Source organism: Ostrea edulis, chromosome 8, assembly GCF_947568905.1.
Source record: "Ostrea edulis chromosome 8, xbOstEdul1.1, whole genome shotgun sequence".
NCBI lineage: Eukaryota > Metazoa > Mollusca > Bivalvia > Ostreida > Ostreidae > Ostrea > Ostrea edulis.
In genome coordinates, this window is record NC_079171.1 from 59,450,581 (window position 1) to 59,468,640 (window position 18,060).

At 34.5% G+C, this 18,060-nt stretch overlaps 1 protein-coding gene across 1 annotated transcript in view; it reads right to left on the reverse strand.

The window, feature by feature from the left end:
• Positions 1–13,781: 13,781 nt before the first annotated feature.
• LOC125660789 (multiple epidermal growth factor-like domains protein 10) overlaps positions 13,782–18,060 on the reverse strand; it is a 121,214-nt gene continuing 116,935 nt past the window's right edge. The window contains exons 10-12 of the mRNA XM_056147740.1: positions 17,517–17,651; positions 14,722–14,760; positions 13,782–14,553 (exon numbers count right to left, since the gene is read on the reverse strand). Coding sequence (XP_056003715.1) covers positions 14,258–14,553; positions 14,722–14,760; positions 17,517–17,651 — 470 coding nt within the window. The 3' untranslated portion in view covers positions 13,782–14,257. The remainder of the gene's footprint in view (positions 14,554–14,721; positions 14,761–17,516; positions 17,652–18,060) is intronic.

Consider the following 18,060-nt stretch of genomic DNA (forward strand, 5'->3'; position numbering starts at 1 on the left):
TGGTATACAAAATATAAAGACAACAAGCTGTTACATATACATTTAGTAAATAATACATGCGTGTGATAAAGTATTTATCAAGTTAGAAAAAAACCGTGTTATTATGAATGTGAAGTATGGGCATTCTAGGTAGGGGAACACATTTTATTTTATTATTTTCTTAATGAAAGTACGGAGTTTTCTAAAGGTTTGTTTAAAAGTAAAGATATTTTTAATATTTATTTGTTTAGGTGATAACAATTTTATTCTTTGCTCACATTGCATCACAGTTGAGTACATAATGAAATTCATATCAAATGTAAACATGTACATGTATATAGCTGACCTTAATCACCTATTCGTAATTATAATGAAAATCTTATGTTAAAAATAAACCACTGCTTATGGTACACATTTCTTTGAACTGCTATTTATCAAATTGAAATTACTGGCATGTGATTGTCGTTGTTCATGACCCTTCTTTTATTTGGTTAAATTGTGCTGCACGTGCCGTGAAACAATGTACCGACAAGTGGTAGGGATAACACAGGTGTTTATATACAGGATGTGCAGAATTTGGGTGTTTCATAAAAAGGTGTGAACATCTGCAGGGAAGTCTACATACGGATATGTACCGAAAACACCAACGTATCATTAAACAATTACAGGAATTGTATGATTGATATCTAATTTCTAAATAATCAATGGGGTGGGGGGCATGCATGCTGGCCAAGCGAAAAAGTTTTTCGGGTGAATTATTTCGGAAATTATTTTTTTTTGTTTTATCACACGGAGGTATCTCGGTGGTATCGACGGAGGTACAGGTGACATCCACGGAGGTGCGCGGTGGCATCCATGGAGATCCTCCGTGGACTTCAACGTCTAGTTCGCGCGGAAAAAAATAGGACTTCAAAAGTGCCGACAATTTTAAAGGTCCACCGTGTTTGGGGTAAATCTGTTCCGCTTCGTTACGTGCAACCCGCATAAAACTCGTGTTGTGTACTGTATACAGATCTACTGGATTTTCTCGAAAATAAAAATATGTTTACAGATATTTCCTTTCTTCGGGAAATGCATGTAAAATGAAAGTCTATAGAAATGGAAATATTTCATCTGACAACCTAAATTTATGTGTGACATATATCGAACACACATTTTTAAAAGTAACCTATGCCCCCCTCTTGAAATATTGGAATCCGCTCGAGTTGATATGGGTTGCATGTATATGAAACAGAAGACGAATTGTTGTGCTACATGTTGGTTTACTTTATGTGGTGTTTACAAGTTTTACAATATGTACTATTCCTCGATTGTGAACGTATCTTACAATGCTGTCAATATAGCCGATAGTGTTTACCATTGCCTAGTTATAGCGGTACGTTTAGAAATAATTATGTCGCTCACCTTATGTTCGCACGTACAACAGTATCAGAATTTTAATCATTGTATTTTGGCAACACTAATCTGGAATTACCAAATATGTTTTGCAAATTACTACTTTATTTCCGAAATTAGAAAAATTCTACCGAAAAAGTTTTACTTTAATTCTACCTGTATATTTACCTTTTAACACCCCCTCCCTCTCGAAAAAAAATTCTTGATAAATAATTGAAATTATTCTTAAAAACCCGATGATCAATCAAATTATTCAATTTCACTTATGACGTTTAAAAAGATTCTGTAAAATTTTTATAATCTAAACAATATCAACAATGAATATTTCCCCACAAGGAATCTTACTAATTAGAACGCAAGTGCGTGTTCTGTTAACGAAAACAGTGACGACCGTGAATCAAACGATATTTCAACCGACCCGGGTACACATGTTTGTTGAAAATCAGATATACGGCAATTTGTCCGATGACATTATGACCCTTTTCAATTAAAGGAGTGCGAGTCTGCGAAAAACTGTATTTTTCTGACATCAGAGAACACGCCATTTCCTTATCTGAGATGACAAGAAATGAAAGACTTTTATATTATGGCGAAATTAAAAATAAAATCTAAATGTAGACAGTCAAAAGATGGAGATTCAATTAGAAAACGTTTTTGGTACAATTATGAATTTAAGGATATTGAAGTTTGGCGACAAACTTTTCTAATAACACACAGCATTGGCGAGTTTACATTGAAATCTCTGATATATCATCTGATCACAACCTGGTTTGTTTCAAGAACGCATTGAATTAAACATAGGCGACCTATGAATGCTATTTAGAAATAGGCTTTGTAATTCACGTAGGTATAAGGAAACATATCAACTTTCTAGTAGATGAGGATTCGACACCGGGGGGAAACGTCCAGGGCGCTATTGGTGTTATTTCCATGCTTCTTTATTGTTTTGAGAATTTGGACTGAGTGAAAAAGAATGCCATTTACATTGTTATAATTCTTCAGGTCAGAATTCAAATTAAATAATCAAAAATAGTTTTGAAAAAAAATTTAAACACGATTGTATAGTTGCACATGTATTATGAGTCTTGCAATTCTTGAAGAAGCATTTTAATTTTACTTCGAAGGAGAAAAGAAAAATATATTCATGTTGGCGTACTTACTTTGGAAAACGCCGAGTGGCAAGCACTCCCAAATACATTTGCACATCCGAGTTCCATACTATAGCAAAAGCTTATTGGATGCCGGGTTTGCTCACATAAAAAAAAAATACAGAAAGTCAGAGGTTGATTCATTGGATCAGTTAGCATCTGTAGTCAGAAAAAGCGCGACATCTAACGAAGTGGTTGTATTTGGTAGTGCTGATGGAGAATGGTAGAATTGGAAAACATTTACATTCAACAACTTCATTCCCTTTAAGGGTATTTAAAAAATCAGACAATTTGTTTTCCTAGCAGATAAACCAGGTAAAATAAGGTAAAAGAACGTTGTGGTGGGTTTTTTTTTTGCACATAACAAATGGATGTAAAAAGTCTTGTTTATTATGTTACAACATATCGATTTTTTTCGGCTGTTTAAACAAATCTTGAGAGGTATACATTGTATGTGGGTGATATACGTGTTTGTGTGTGTGTGGGGGGGGGGGGTGGGGGGTGGGTGGGGTAGGGGTGGGTTTGGGGGGTGGGGGGATCGGCGACTTTAATTCGCTGACTCGCCATCACAACATAAAACAACAACCAAAATCATACCTTAACCATTTCCAAACAAGGTACAGATACATTTCTAAGCTTTCTGAATTAAACTCTCAGAAATAATTTATATTTCTCCGATATCTTGTGCACATTCTTCTACAGGTTTTGTAGCTAAAAAGTGTCAGACTCACACAGAACTGAACTAAAACTGCTGAAAGCATGAGTGGATACAGATGTCATCCAATCTCCAATTTAAGAGTCAAATTGTTTAACCCTTTTGTCAGGGCCCCGTATAAGGACGTAATCGCCCCCTTACCCAACGCCCAGGAAGAGTGAAATACTCTAAAAACTAGCCTATTTTGAATTTGTCATAATCTAAATGGTTGTTTGAATGCTGATATATGTATACCTATATATCAGGAAAAAAAATCTAGACTCGTGTATTTTGATTATGTTTAAAACAGTCACAAAACGTAACGAAATACAAAGTAAATTTCCAAAAACATGACGTCAAACGACTCGGTGCAAGTTTTTACGAAGTTTGATGGGGATTTTTCATGGCATTGTCATTGGATTGTAATGGAATGCTACATATCAACAGAAAGAGGAGAAATTCCTCCATCTAAAACATTTAAAAAGTGAAAAAGTGATATTTTTCACTTAATTGTGCTTTTTGCTTGACGATAATCATATATATTTTTCACTTATGGGTGGTTTTTGTTTGACGGTAATCATATGTGTATATATATATATATATATATATATATATATATCGCCCATAGATTTAAAGATATGGTACGTACAGGCACATGGGGGAAATGGGTCTCATAGTATGACGTGCCGAGCTATCGACAATCATATTCGTTTATCTTCATATATGTCTTGAATATGACCAATTGATTAAAACAAAGAAGCGTCTCTTTTGATTATTTGAATGTCAGAGTGTACATATGCTTGGATTGAAAACATTTCATTTCAATTAATTACAATTTGTAAAATTTCAATTGTTGTATCTTGTATCTCATCTTAATGTTTGATATACGTAATTTGATACACTGTCTCGTGTAATTTGATTATCAATAGCAGTAATATCCGTGTATTCGTCAGCATGGCGGACCCCTAGTTTGTCATAATCCCGTGGTTCTGTCATTTCAATATGACATGTAGGTGGTTCTAGTTGGCTAATATGCTGTTGTGAGGGACGCTTTCTCAGTTTGTGAATTAGATACACTAGAACAGCGATCTGGAGGGACCTTTGTCTGCAAGAAAAAAGTAGATTTTAAGTACTTCTTATTTCTTATGATAATAGTGAGCATCTTCATCGTCGTCAGTATCATCGTCACCATCATCAAATAACATGACAAATATGAAAAACGTATAGTACAGAGTGTTTGTCCACCTATCTATTTTGTATTGCTTGTAGGAGTTATGAGATTGATCACTGTTCGTTATCTTCACCTTGCATACTACAGAGGGAAGAAATACCTTATTATTATTAGATAAGCCGAGGCTGCTTAGGTTAGGTAACGCTAACAAAAAAAAAATGTTCATTTAATTCTTTAATAAAACAATCACTATTTTTGTTTATATGTATTAAGAAGTACTATTTTGATATCAACATATTTCTGGAAAGCTAATTTCAATTATGACGTCACATTGTTTCGCAGATTTTATCCCAGTAATTATTTTCATAACCTGCCTTAAGGTATCCGCGGAGGTCCAATGTCACACTATGCCTAGGTGTTGCAAGATAAAGATCCCCCTGCTCAAAGCACATAAGCGCCGAGCATAGGCCTAAATTTTGCAACCTTTCACTAGCAATAGGGACGTCTCAATATGAATGAAGGATTCTTAAGAGGGACGTTAAACAAAACACAAACAAACAATCAATATAACAAAAAGAAAACCAGTCGATTGTATTCGATCAAAAACCGTGTCCATGTGCTTTGAATATGCACACTGTATAAATAAAATCAACTTTGAATTTACTTGCTAACTTTTCGTTTAAAATTGATTATGTATTGATTGCTAATATGTCAATGTTACTAAACCCTGAAACACAAGCAATGTGATATTTTCTGCACTCATATTCACCTTTCATGTGATAAATCAAGAAATTTGATATTTGACAATACAAGTGATGTAAAGTTGACGAATAGGGAAGTAAGAAAGTACTCGAAGTTGACGTCCATTTCAAAACGTCTTTGTGATTCAGTCAAAACGATTCTTTACAGACGTGTTCAAATAGCCGCTTCTGTTGACCCTAATTTAAGAAAAGTAACATGTACCCTTGTACCCACTGTCACAAACCTGGCTAGACGAATTCATCAATTTCTGTCACCACACATAGTTCTTCACCAGTTTTGAATATCATTAAATCTAGGATATTTCTTTCTAAACATCAATTAGTTGTATACTCCTATGATTACAGAAAATCAGTATTGAACTGTAATTATTTTGAGAGAATATATCTGAAAAATTGAAATATTTTGATTTTCATATTCTTATATTATAATCTCATCTGTAATCTGGTTTCTTCTATCAATTTTGACAGATGTGTAATTCGTTGTTTTATCTTAAATGGAACCTACAAAAGAAGATATTTCTGTGGTTGTTAGGTTATTTAGAAACTGTTTTAAAGTGTATTACAATCATATGCATGTACCATAATTTCTTATGCTAGACATTGCTGTTTTTACTTTCAATTGTGTGCTTTTTATGTAAAGCGCTTTAGACATGATTTTTAATTGATTAGGGTATATATAAGTGTTAGTATCATTGTTATGTCTTAGTAGTGTTATTACATCTTAAAATCAAGATTGAAGGTAATCAATAAATTCCAAGGGTGCATACTCCTAAATCGACTACTGCTTAAAACATGTCTCAGGGGTTGCACAGTCTCGTTTTAAGTAAACATTTCAACAACTGCATGCTCTTTATAATAACCTCATTTTCAAATAAAGGATATTCATTAATACACGTTTCATACCGATTGATAGTTCATTCTCTGAATGCAATTTGTCTACGGATTATGTCTTCCACTTAATCAAGACAGAGGGTTCAACACCGTTGTGATCCGTCAACAGTGGGTGTTTTCTTACCAATGAACACGTAGAATCAATTTCATTATCAGAAAACATCTCAAATAAACATATACCATCAAAAGATAACACGTTAAGATATAATATTATATAAAGCAAAATTATGGAACACGTATTGGAAGGGGAGACAAATAATACTAATCTACCTGTAGATGGTTAAATTATGATATTGGACGTTACGAAGAATATCCGTTTAAGAAATGAATTTCATTCTGAAAATGTGCGAATGTATGAATTGCATTGTTTTACGCGGTTTTCATAACACGTACCTCTCCTATTTTTTCAAAGACAATCTTTCTTAGATATCCAATTCCAAACTATGACCTTCTCATAATCAAATAAAACCTTAATATTTCTGACATCAGATAGGGAATTGTGTCCTTGTGTTCAAGTTCATGAGATAATGTACATGATTCTTATTTTAACGGATATGAAAGGTAAACAATGCAAATATAACTGCTAATGATTGATAAGATGCGGATCTATCATTGCATAATTACCACGTCATAATCGTTATCAAAACTTGGATTATCAACATTTTTACACGACTTTTGGATAAAAAAAAACTTTAAAATTTTGAAAGTAAAAAAGAAAAAAACAAAAGATGATTATGTTAAAGGTTATCTTATATCTTATATTGATTAGTGTTTCGCATTTCATATTTTATCCCCATGCATGTGTGTATATCCTTAACGAAAATAGGAACAGTAACAATTTCTGCGATTAGCAAATATATAAATGGTTGTAGATTATGTTACAGAATGAGAAAGTCAACAAAGTAATCTCAAAACATTTCATTGTAGAGATAGCAATGATACAGAAACTTTACATTTTAAGAAGGACATAGATAGGGCGCACACTCAAGATTATATACGAGGTTCTCGCTATTTTTTCCTCATGGTATCTTTCATGTTCTTGACATGAAGAGTCATTAAACGATTTCCTTAAATATGATTAATTGATTATGGTTTTGGCAATAATTCAGACATTCTACGGCTGTATTCTAAAAATATTTTTAAATACTGTGTTGTAGTAAAACCATTATACTTCGTGTATCGCCCTGGTTAGCTCAGTATCGTGACATCACCTCACTAGTAATATAAGGGTTCCGGGGTTTGATCGTCAACTGATCCACATCTTTACTACAACTTAGTGAGGACCATACATATGTGTGTAAATTTCTGTGTAACTTTCTGTAGTAACAACTGTAAACTAAAAATGACTTTACAGACTTTAAATTATCTTACCACAACCAGGAACTATCGCAACTACATTAACTCCAAAACAGACCTGGCAATATACCCCAATAATATATCTTGAGGGTTTTATTTATTTACTTGTTCGATTGCTTGTTTGGTTGTGTACATTTTAATTACATGTGTAGATGACGTACTATGCTCACTATTCAGATCTGAAAATGTAGCTGACGTGGCAAAAGTAGGTCCCATGGCAAACCTTGGCTATATCGAACTTAAATGTGTGTATCACCTAACGAAATACCATCACAACTAGGAACAGTAATAATTTCTGAAACTAGAAAATATATAAATGTTTGTAGATCATGTTACTGAAGGAGAAAGTCAAAAAGTAATCTCAAAATATTGTACTTGATAGTGAAACATCCGATGGTTTTCAAGCGTTTTAAATTTCGGAGGTAGACACATTCCCCTGAACTACCTGCTGGCTCTATCAAATCCTTATCAGCATATAAGAGGATCAAAATGCTAGAGGAAATTTATCTGTACAAGTATAACCAAATGAAATTAATGACCATATCTAATTCACCGTATACGGTTTGTTTAATAAATACTGGAGTATAACTTTATCGATAGGTATGCTTGCCCATGGAATGTTTTCTTACGTATTTGAAGTGGGTCAAATTTCGTTTTTGTTTTACAAAAGAGTGTAGTGCTCGGTTTCACCAAAGTGCATCCGACGCACACTATCCCTATTTTTTTATTAATCGATCACATAGTAATTAACATACATACTCAATATACGTAGTAATTCACCAAATGAATTGACAAAGTTGGTAAAAGTATAGGATATAAAAGTTACAGATATTAACACCAGTTTCCATGAGAAAATGAAAACTTATTTTCATATATAGCTTAATATCCTATAATTTCAAAGGAAATCGAATGGTCGAAAGGTCCATATTTTAATCGTTCTAAATAAGCAATGAAAAATAACCATCACCATACAAATGTAATATAATATGCTTTTCAAAAATTCAATAAGGGAACATATGTCAGACAAAAGCCTATGTTATGTTTCTGAATCATCTGAATCACAGAAAAATGTTGTTGTCACAACATATTTAGTCACATATATTGGCTTCTTGTGAATATAAATTCATTAATATTTACATTTGCCAATGTACTTCCTTATATGAGAGTATGAACGAAATTGATGTTCAATTTTGTGAAACATGAATTTGGTCACGAAATCAGTTTGTTCTTGCATATGAATAAAATCACCGCTTCAAAGGTCAGTTTCCGTAATTTCACCTGGCTTCTTGCCTATGCAATACAGTTAGGGATTTACCCCCCCCCCCCTTTACACCATATATTTAAATGATAGAAATAATGTGAGTAAAATTACAGATTGGCACACAAAATGGCTGAGTATTTTGGTTAATATTTAATTTTCACACACACACACACACTCGTAAACGGTGGACCCGCCATTGCAATGACATCGTTACAGAAACAAACGCAGCAGGACATTGATACAGAATTTTTTTTGTTAACAAACAAGAATGTCATCAATTTATAAAAGGGAAACATTAAACCCTTTTGTTGTTTCATTTCATACAGTTTTGAATAACGTCTGCAACTTCTGCATGGAGAACTTATAAAATAAAGTTCTATGATATTGGAAGCGAAAAAATGTAGGCAGAGTTATAAGCCTATCTACTTTATGATGATAAGTTAACCTGTGGTTTCCTGGCAACTGTCGTCACGGCTATGACTCGGAATGATCATAAGCGAGGCTGGTTTCGAGGCTCGAATAGTTTATAGACATGTTCATGTCAGGCTACCGGTGCGAGTCTTCATTAAAATCCTACAACATAAATCTCTCTAGTGAACAAAAACTCCGTCAGTTCGTTTTTACTTTCTCTTACACACACTGAAGGTAAATAAAAGACACAACCTACCTGCTATTTGTCTAAATCTGTCCTACTGTCTCGAATCGTCTCCTGCATTGCTACAATAGCGAGTCCTAACGATGAACATGTCGTTGTTTCTTTCCAAAACTTGACTAAGAGCTTAACGTTAACTTGACTTATCATATCATCCAACAATTAACTAAGATCCTTTGAATTTCTGTCGAAATATGTGTTCAACAATTACATTTTCAACTTAGAAGTCAAGACCAACGCCAGTTTCTCCATCGCTGATCGCAACCAAATCACACCACGGGTGTAGTTTACTCCACTCTTCTTCATTTCAGTTAACCTATATTCTCTTTGATATTGTTCCTAATGTTTTAATCGAAAAAACTCGAACGAACTATAGTTTGTGTTCTACGATCATTATTTTGGTCATCTGCTACATAATCATGGAAGTTCGGTAAGAACACAAATCAAAGTAGAAAATATAAGTATAAGAAATAAAATATCATTGCTGAGTGTTATTGAGATATGACATGCAGTTGGTACGTGATCAAATCTATAGGATTTACTCATTTTACCAAATTCCTGTCATATCCAAATAGCATTCAAAAATGGTATCATATTTCTTAAATGTCAGTGGCAGAGTGTTCACTTCAAACGTAAGACAAATATATAGGCAGTAGTTTCTTCTTCCAATGCTTGTCATATAGAAGTGAAAATGTCAGGTCTTTGGGATGTGACCTTAAACAGAAAGGTCCCGTGTCGAGACAGGCGTTGGCACGTTAAAGAACCCTCATTGATTCGGCTGTAAGCGCTAAGTATATATTTCTAAAGCAGTGGTACTTCACCTACAGCTGGCTTCCCGTGGGGATACACGATGTTGATTTATTGAATATGAATATTGTTTAACTTCCTCTCGCGAATATTTCACTCATATGGAGACGTCACCACTGCCGGTGAAAGGCTGCAAAATTTAGGCCTATGCTCGGCGATTATGGCCTTTGAGCAGGGGGCGATCTTTATCGTGCCACACCTGCTGTGACACGGGACCGCGGTTTTTGCGGTCTCATCCGAAGGACAGCCACATTTAGTCGCCTTCTACGATTAGCAAGGTGTACTGAGGACCTATTCTAACCCTGCTCTACACGGCTAGAATACATGCTTAGTTAGAGGCATTTCGTAAGAGGCTACTAAGTGGAGTGGTCCTTAGGATTAGAATGCAAAACAACAGGTGTGGCACGATAAAAAAAAACCTCCCTGCTCAAAGACTGTATCACCATCCATTTGAAGGACATGGCCAAGATTAAAAAGGTTTGTGGTATAAAAAAAACAGAGACAGGAAATGAAACAGACGGATATACTGGTCAAAACTATGTGCCCCGAGTCATACAGAGCCCGTGATTCCTTGTTGAAATATCACATCCTCCTTTTGCCATTGTACGGAAATTAACATGGGGCACAAAAGTAAATTATATTTGTATGCTAATCAACTCATTATCACTCAACACTCATGATTCTGTAAGACGGAATGAATATCGTACATCTATACGGTATCCATATTTAAACCATTGTATATCGGTAGTTTAAAACGTTAAAATAGGTAATGGTTGCTTCTTTGCTCGTAATTTGAAAGCAATAATCATGGGTCTCTCGGATATGACCATGAAACGGAGGTTCCGTCTCGCAACAGACGTTGGCAAGGTTTTAGCATAGGTCTAAAATTGTGGTACTTCACCTACAGCTGGTGACGTTTCAATATAAGAGAAAGATTCTCGACGGGACGTAAAGCAAACTACCAACCGTGGGGGCCCGGTTTAGCTTGTCGTTAGAGCTGATTCAATATCCGGTCATTCTTATGGGACCGGTACAACCAAGGCCCCGTGTTACAGCAGGTGTGGTATGCTACTGGAGTAACTGTCGAGCGTAGGCCTAAACATTGTACCCCTTCAGCAGCAATGATGAAGTTTCCAAGTGAATGAAAATTTCTCAAGAGGGATATTAGCCCTATATCCGCAATCTCGCATCTTAAGGGACAAGATCAAAATATAGATGTCGAATAAAAGTCTATATTTAAATGGTTAGGGGGGTTGGGGGGGGGGGGGTAATCCCCCGTAAGTTTCTGTCATCCGAAATCGGATACACTTTAGCGGAAAAAGAAAAGACCAACGACTGTTAACTAACATATGATGATATTACATGCTAACGAACATTTAATAGTTTTAATGTACGTTTTCATTTGTGAAAAACAGCAGGAAAGGGGTAACGGAGTGTTATTTATAATCGTATGCTTTACATGTTAATCGATAAAAATGAGCATTCATCGTACTTATTGGTAAAGGTCATACGGGATATATTGGAATTCGTGGTGAAAACATTGTGAATTTAGTTTTGTTCAGGCATTGGACTTTTGACCTCACACCTAATGCATTCACTGGTACCTCGTAATCATGCACTTGAAAGCATTTTCAATACGCTTTCGTGTTTTTGGTTCTTATATTAAGTAAGCAAACATTGTTGATTTTACACTATTACATTCAATTGTAAGACGCAAGAGTGAAAAAAGAGCAATATGTCAGATTTATTTGATAGTTTTCACACTAGTAAAGTCAACAGTTTTGGATACTGGGTTCCCTGTATGTATATATCCAAAATTTTGTCATTCTTCACATGGTATGTACACAAGCAGACATAAATTATTTCAAAGCTTTATTATTTTTCGAGACAAATAACATTTTATTAGACTACAAATGAAATTATTTGAAAATATTGAATGTATATCTTTTCTCCACAAGTGAATTAATTAATTTAACTAATATAATCAAAGACAAGGGCTTTGCTTATATTATACAATTTTTATTTTATTGATAAAAAAAATTGAAGATTTAATAAAATAGAAGACGTGTAGAAAAGACAATTAGTCATTGGGATGTTCGCTTGAAAAATATATATTAAGAATGAATCAAGCTTCATTTTTAGCATTTTTAGAATTATAGCCAAAACAGGGATCTCAATCTTGCTAAATTTCAAGTAGTATCTGTAGGGAAGCTTTTCCGTTTCGAAGAAACGATTCGTCGTAAAAGCCACGTGTTTCAAAAATCGGACACATGGACGGGCAGGAACTATTGTGCAAACAGAAAAACTCACATGCTCTCGACGTTGTGAATATGTATAATAAAAAATATCACAAGATGAATACCGACCTAACACTTTTCACTGAAACGTACATCTTTCAAAGAATAAAAGGGTATGCAACAGTAATATGCTATAACAAGCACGAAGATTCAAAGGGAACTTGAATGTATTATATGTACTACTAAGGGATACCATTACACAAGTATCCAACTATAACGTTCTGTAAATGTTCGTCTGTCAAACAATTCATGCATCGCGCTAATTGGCTATTATATCCTAGCATGTAAGGCCCGCTTCGGAGCAAGAGCCGAAGACAAGCATATAACTCGATATTCAGTCAGTATTCGGTTCATTGTTTTCCCCATTATATGTATTTCTAATTTTATATCCTATAAGCTCGTATATTCCAGACTTTCGGTGGAAAGAGGCAGTGTTTACTTGCTTCATTATTTTTAAACAGATGATATTGCCGCTATAACGATCTAATTCGTCAATACAACCTATCATTGGGTCAAATGCTGTTTCATACCGATTGTTAAGCCGTTCTTGGGGGTTCACGGCGGGTTTAACAGGTCGACAGGGGATGCTTACTCCTCCTAGGCACCTGAGCCCACCTCTGATGTGTCCAGAGGTCCGTATTTGCCTAACTATCTATTTTGTATTGCTTATAAGAGTTATGAGATTGATCACTGTTCGTTATCTTCACCTTTCATGTGACATCACAAGCATCTTATCAGGTCTGTATTATACCCCATCATGAGTGTATGTTAACGTGCCATGCTTATATATTACATGTATACTATCCTTTATATCATGCTTGAATCATATCTTACAATTCCTCACCTTTCTGTATCAAATCGCATCATATCTGTTTCATACCCGTATACATGTGTTCATGTTTGTATCTTATCATATCATAGCATACGACAGCTACTGACAAACATGTGGCTGGAACAGTGGTTTCAACAGTTTTGGTTAAAGTAAGTATTTCACAAATCCTATGGTTGTTATCATGATTTATTGTTTGCCAAATTTTCAGGTTGTTCTTGGTGCAATGGTTGTGGATATGGATTACACAGTTTACCTGATTAAGATGCATATCTCAAGGCGGATATATATTTCTCACGGCGGGTGCAACCGGTAAACTGGAGATAATTACTCTTTTTAGGCATATGGCCCTACCTCTGACATATACAAGGGGGCCGTGTTTGACCAATTTTCTATTCTATCTCGCTTATAGGAGTTATGAAATCACTGTTCGTCATATTCACCGTCCATGGATGTCATAGTAGCATTGTAATTAGTTTATTGGGAAATCGAGATATCAGTTTGGGATTCAAAGTATCAGTTATTGACAACTCTTGGATGTACAATGAACAACTCTTTATTCACGTTGGTGGGATAGAATGAATGATGAAGGCACATGGGAATTCAATAACATACAAAACAGAGAGATGCAGGGAAATATTCCCAGAAAGAGCAAATGCAAATTCACAAAGCATAAAGGATTCATGTGAGGCTCTTTAGTTGTCCACGGATGACGATATATTCTCAACACTTTGATTATTACATTGTAGTATTCATTTTCAATCAATTAAAAGAAATATATGTTTCACCTATATATTTCAACATATGCTATGTGCAGGTACAAGGGGGATATGTCTCATAGTATCTACAATCAAATTAATTTATGTTTTTATACGTCTTTGATATAACCAATTGATTACAAAAGAGAAGCTTGTGTTCTAATTATTTGAATGCCAGGTTGTAGATATGCTTGCATTCAAACCCTTTCATTTCAGTTAATTAGAATGTGTATAATTTCAATTGTTGTATCCTGGTTCTCATCTTAATGTTTCATTCACGTAGTTTGATACACTGTCTCGGGTAACTTGATTATCGATAGCAGAAATCTCCATGTACTCGTCAACTTGACGGGAACCTAGTTTATCATAAGCCCGTGGTTCCAGCATGTCAATATGGTCTACAGGTGGTTCTGGTTGGCTAATATACCGTTGTGAGGGACGCTTTCTCAGTTTTTGAATTACATACACTAGAACAGCGATCACAGACACAGCTACAACAAGGAGTGTTGTGATAACACCAATAGTCACGTATAATCCACTGGAAGGACCTTTGTCTACAAGAAAAAAGTATATTTTAAGTTATTATAGTTCTTATTTCTTATGATACTAATGATCATCATCATCATCATCGTCGTCGTCATAACCAGCATCACTATCATCGTCATCATCATCAAATAAGACGACAAATATGAAAAACCTATGACACAGAAGAAATACCTTACCATTGTTAGATAAGCTGAGGCTGCTTGGGTCAGGTAACGCTAACAAAAGTAAACTGAATTATTTAGCAAAACAATCACTATTATTGTTTAGATTTATTAAGGAATGCTATTAGTAAGACAGTGTCCATTTCCGGGGATTAGGTGATTTATTTGGTATTGAACAGCACCAATTCATTTGTTTTCATTGAAGAAAAACAATCATAATAATAACATTAACAAGAACAATAAATCAACAAAACAAATCCAAAACAGGGGCAAAAACACGCACATCAGAACAATGCAAGTAAACGAAAAGATAGAGTTGATTTCCCCATCAACTCAATGGAAACCCTTGCTATCTGAATAAGAGAAATAAATGTGATGGTGTTTCAAATAGACTCAGCATCCACCAGAGAAAAATGTTATCTACTCTATTTTGCTTATAGAAGTTATGAGATTGATCACTGTCTTCACCTTTCATATATCATATTTTTTTCTGAAATATGCGTCCATGGAAATACATAAGAAATGCACAAGCCTTATCGATCACCTGGTTACTAGTTAAATATATCACTAGTCTCAATGGCTAAAAGTATAGAAAAAACTGTTCTGAATATATAACCTGGATTCTAAGCAACAACATCAAACAAAATGTGTTCTTAAACTTCAATACCCTCAAACGCGCATTCATTGGTGAGATGCTTTATATCATATATGTATTATTATTAAACAATGTCAATAATTTGGACCCATCCTAAAGTCAAAACACCGGGTTTGCGAACTTCACCATGTTTATACACTTTCCTAAATATCCATTTACTTTTTTATACTGTATCGGTAAACTTAAAAAATCATTTATATGATGAAAACAATTATTACTATACTAATCTTGACTCTGCACTCAAACCAACCCTTACCCCCCGGTTCATGCTGCTGAAATTTACGATTTTTGTAAAGAACTCCCTACCGCTTTTAAATGCAAAGTGAAGATAACGAACAGCGATCAATCTCATAACTCCTACAAGCAATACAAAATAGATAGTTGGGTAAACACGGACCCCTGGACACACCAGATATTCAATTAGTTTCAATTTCGTATTAATAACATTAAAACAGATGCAATGTAAATGTTTTGCACATATGAATAACATATGCCAAGTTTGGCTCACCACTGGAGTCAGGGAATAATGGAATCTACTGTTTTTGTTAGATATATTCCTGGTCTCATCACTGTAGACGTTCTTTTCTTAAAAATATGCAGGTGTAGACAAGAACTTGCAGTTTTTTGCAGGTTTTGCAACGCCCTAAAGCCCCAGGGGAACAGGGGTCCCGAAATCTACAATTTAAATCCCCCAGCTCTCAAAACTATTAATATGAGCTTTAAAACCATTCTGTCCCTGTCATGACACCACAGCCCTTACCGCTAGGGTATTCACATTTTGATGGAGGACTATCTTTTATTTCTAAATATCAATTAGTTTCATTCTAGTTTTAAATGTGCTAAAGAAGATGATATCTCAATGTTTACACATAAACACTATACATGTGTACCAACTTTGTTCCCGCCATATGGTTCACAACCTCTAGAATTAGTTTCATTCTAGCTTTAAATGTGCTAAAGAAGATGCTATCTCAATTTTTACACAAAAACACTATACATGTGTACCAACTTTGTTCCCGCCATATGGTTCACAACCTCTACATTGGGGATGTTGAAATTTTCAATTTTTGTAGAGGTTATCCTTCTCTATATCACCGGCCATTGAGTTTACCTTACACATGCGTAGTTTTAGATCAGAAAATAAAAAAAGTATTTTTTGGCAGTTTTTGTTCTGCCCCAAGGCAACAGGGTTTGCAAGTCCTTGAAATTACAATTTATGTAACCCTTTGTCCAAAAATCGCAGATCAATTACTATCTGCCACCAGAGTTTCACGCAGGTGACCTAAATCGCATTCATCAATTAATGGTCATGCTATATGACATATTGTTTTGTATTGGATTTTATGACTTAAAATCACCTTTACTGATTATCATGGCGCATTATAAACAAAACATGGTGTACAACGATCTGTGTTACAGGTTTACTAGGCGAAACAGAGTGTATATTCTGTTTGGTTACAGAAAACAATATTGAACTGTAATTTGTTTTGAGAGAAAATATATCTGAACATTTTAAATATTTTGATTTTCAAGTTTTTATATTATCAACTCATTTATATTCTGTTTTTTTCTATCAATTTTAACAGATGTGTTGTTCGTAGTTTTATCTTAAATGAAGCCTACAAAAGATGAGAAAATATTCTCGTGGTTGTTATGTTATTTACAGACTGTTTTAAAGTGTATTACAATCATATACATGTACCATTATTTGTTATGCAGGGCATTGTTTTTAATTTGATTACATGTTTTAGAAATGATTTTTAATTTCTCAGGGAGCTATATAAGTCTAAGTATTATTATCAAGTCTTAGCACGTGACTTTCTCATATACCATATACCAGATATTTCATTCTGGTATGTGCATTGTTTTCTTAGAATTCCAATTCCAAACTATGACAATCTCAAAACAAAATAAAAATCCAGTATTTCTGACATCAGATAGGTCATTGTGTCTTTGTATTCAAGTTCATGAGGAAATATCCCTCTTTTTTTAACGGATATGACAGGTAAACAGTGCAAACGTATTTGCTAATGACTGCTAAGAAACAATTTTATATTCTGGGAGTAAAAAGAGAAAAACAAAAGATGATAATCTTAAATGTTATATAATATCTTATGTTGAATAGTATTTTGTAACTCATATTTTATTCTCAAACCGTCGCATTTAGATCCACTCCAGTGACCTTGACATCCGTTAGGACAAATTTCTGTCATATTGTTACAAAACGTCCCTGGCTTGCAATGCCCACATGATTCAGAACAATTCAGTCCATGGAACCCACCTTCACACACTGCATTATAGAAGTGATTAAGCATTAAATACTAGCAATGACAATCAAAATATTACTTTGTTAAACACCACTCTGATTCCACGCACAGGTACTCTGAAGTTGAAACAAAAAAAATATCCTAGAGTCCTTCATTCGTGGTCTTTAGTGATTAGGTATTCCAACAGTCAGTTGGAATTCCCATGGGTACGAATTGTGTTCCTTTGTTAACTGAAGTGTTTATATGTTCATATAGAGCAGAATTTATTAGACAAAAAAACTTCTACATGAGAGGAAACTGTTTTTGTTGTGAATTTTAATTCAACGTTTTGTCTATCAACAAGAATATATACCCCTGCATATATATACAGTATATACGTCGATCGATATACCCCTGTGAGCTTGAAATAAAAGACACCACTGATCCGTCCAC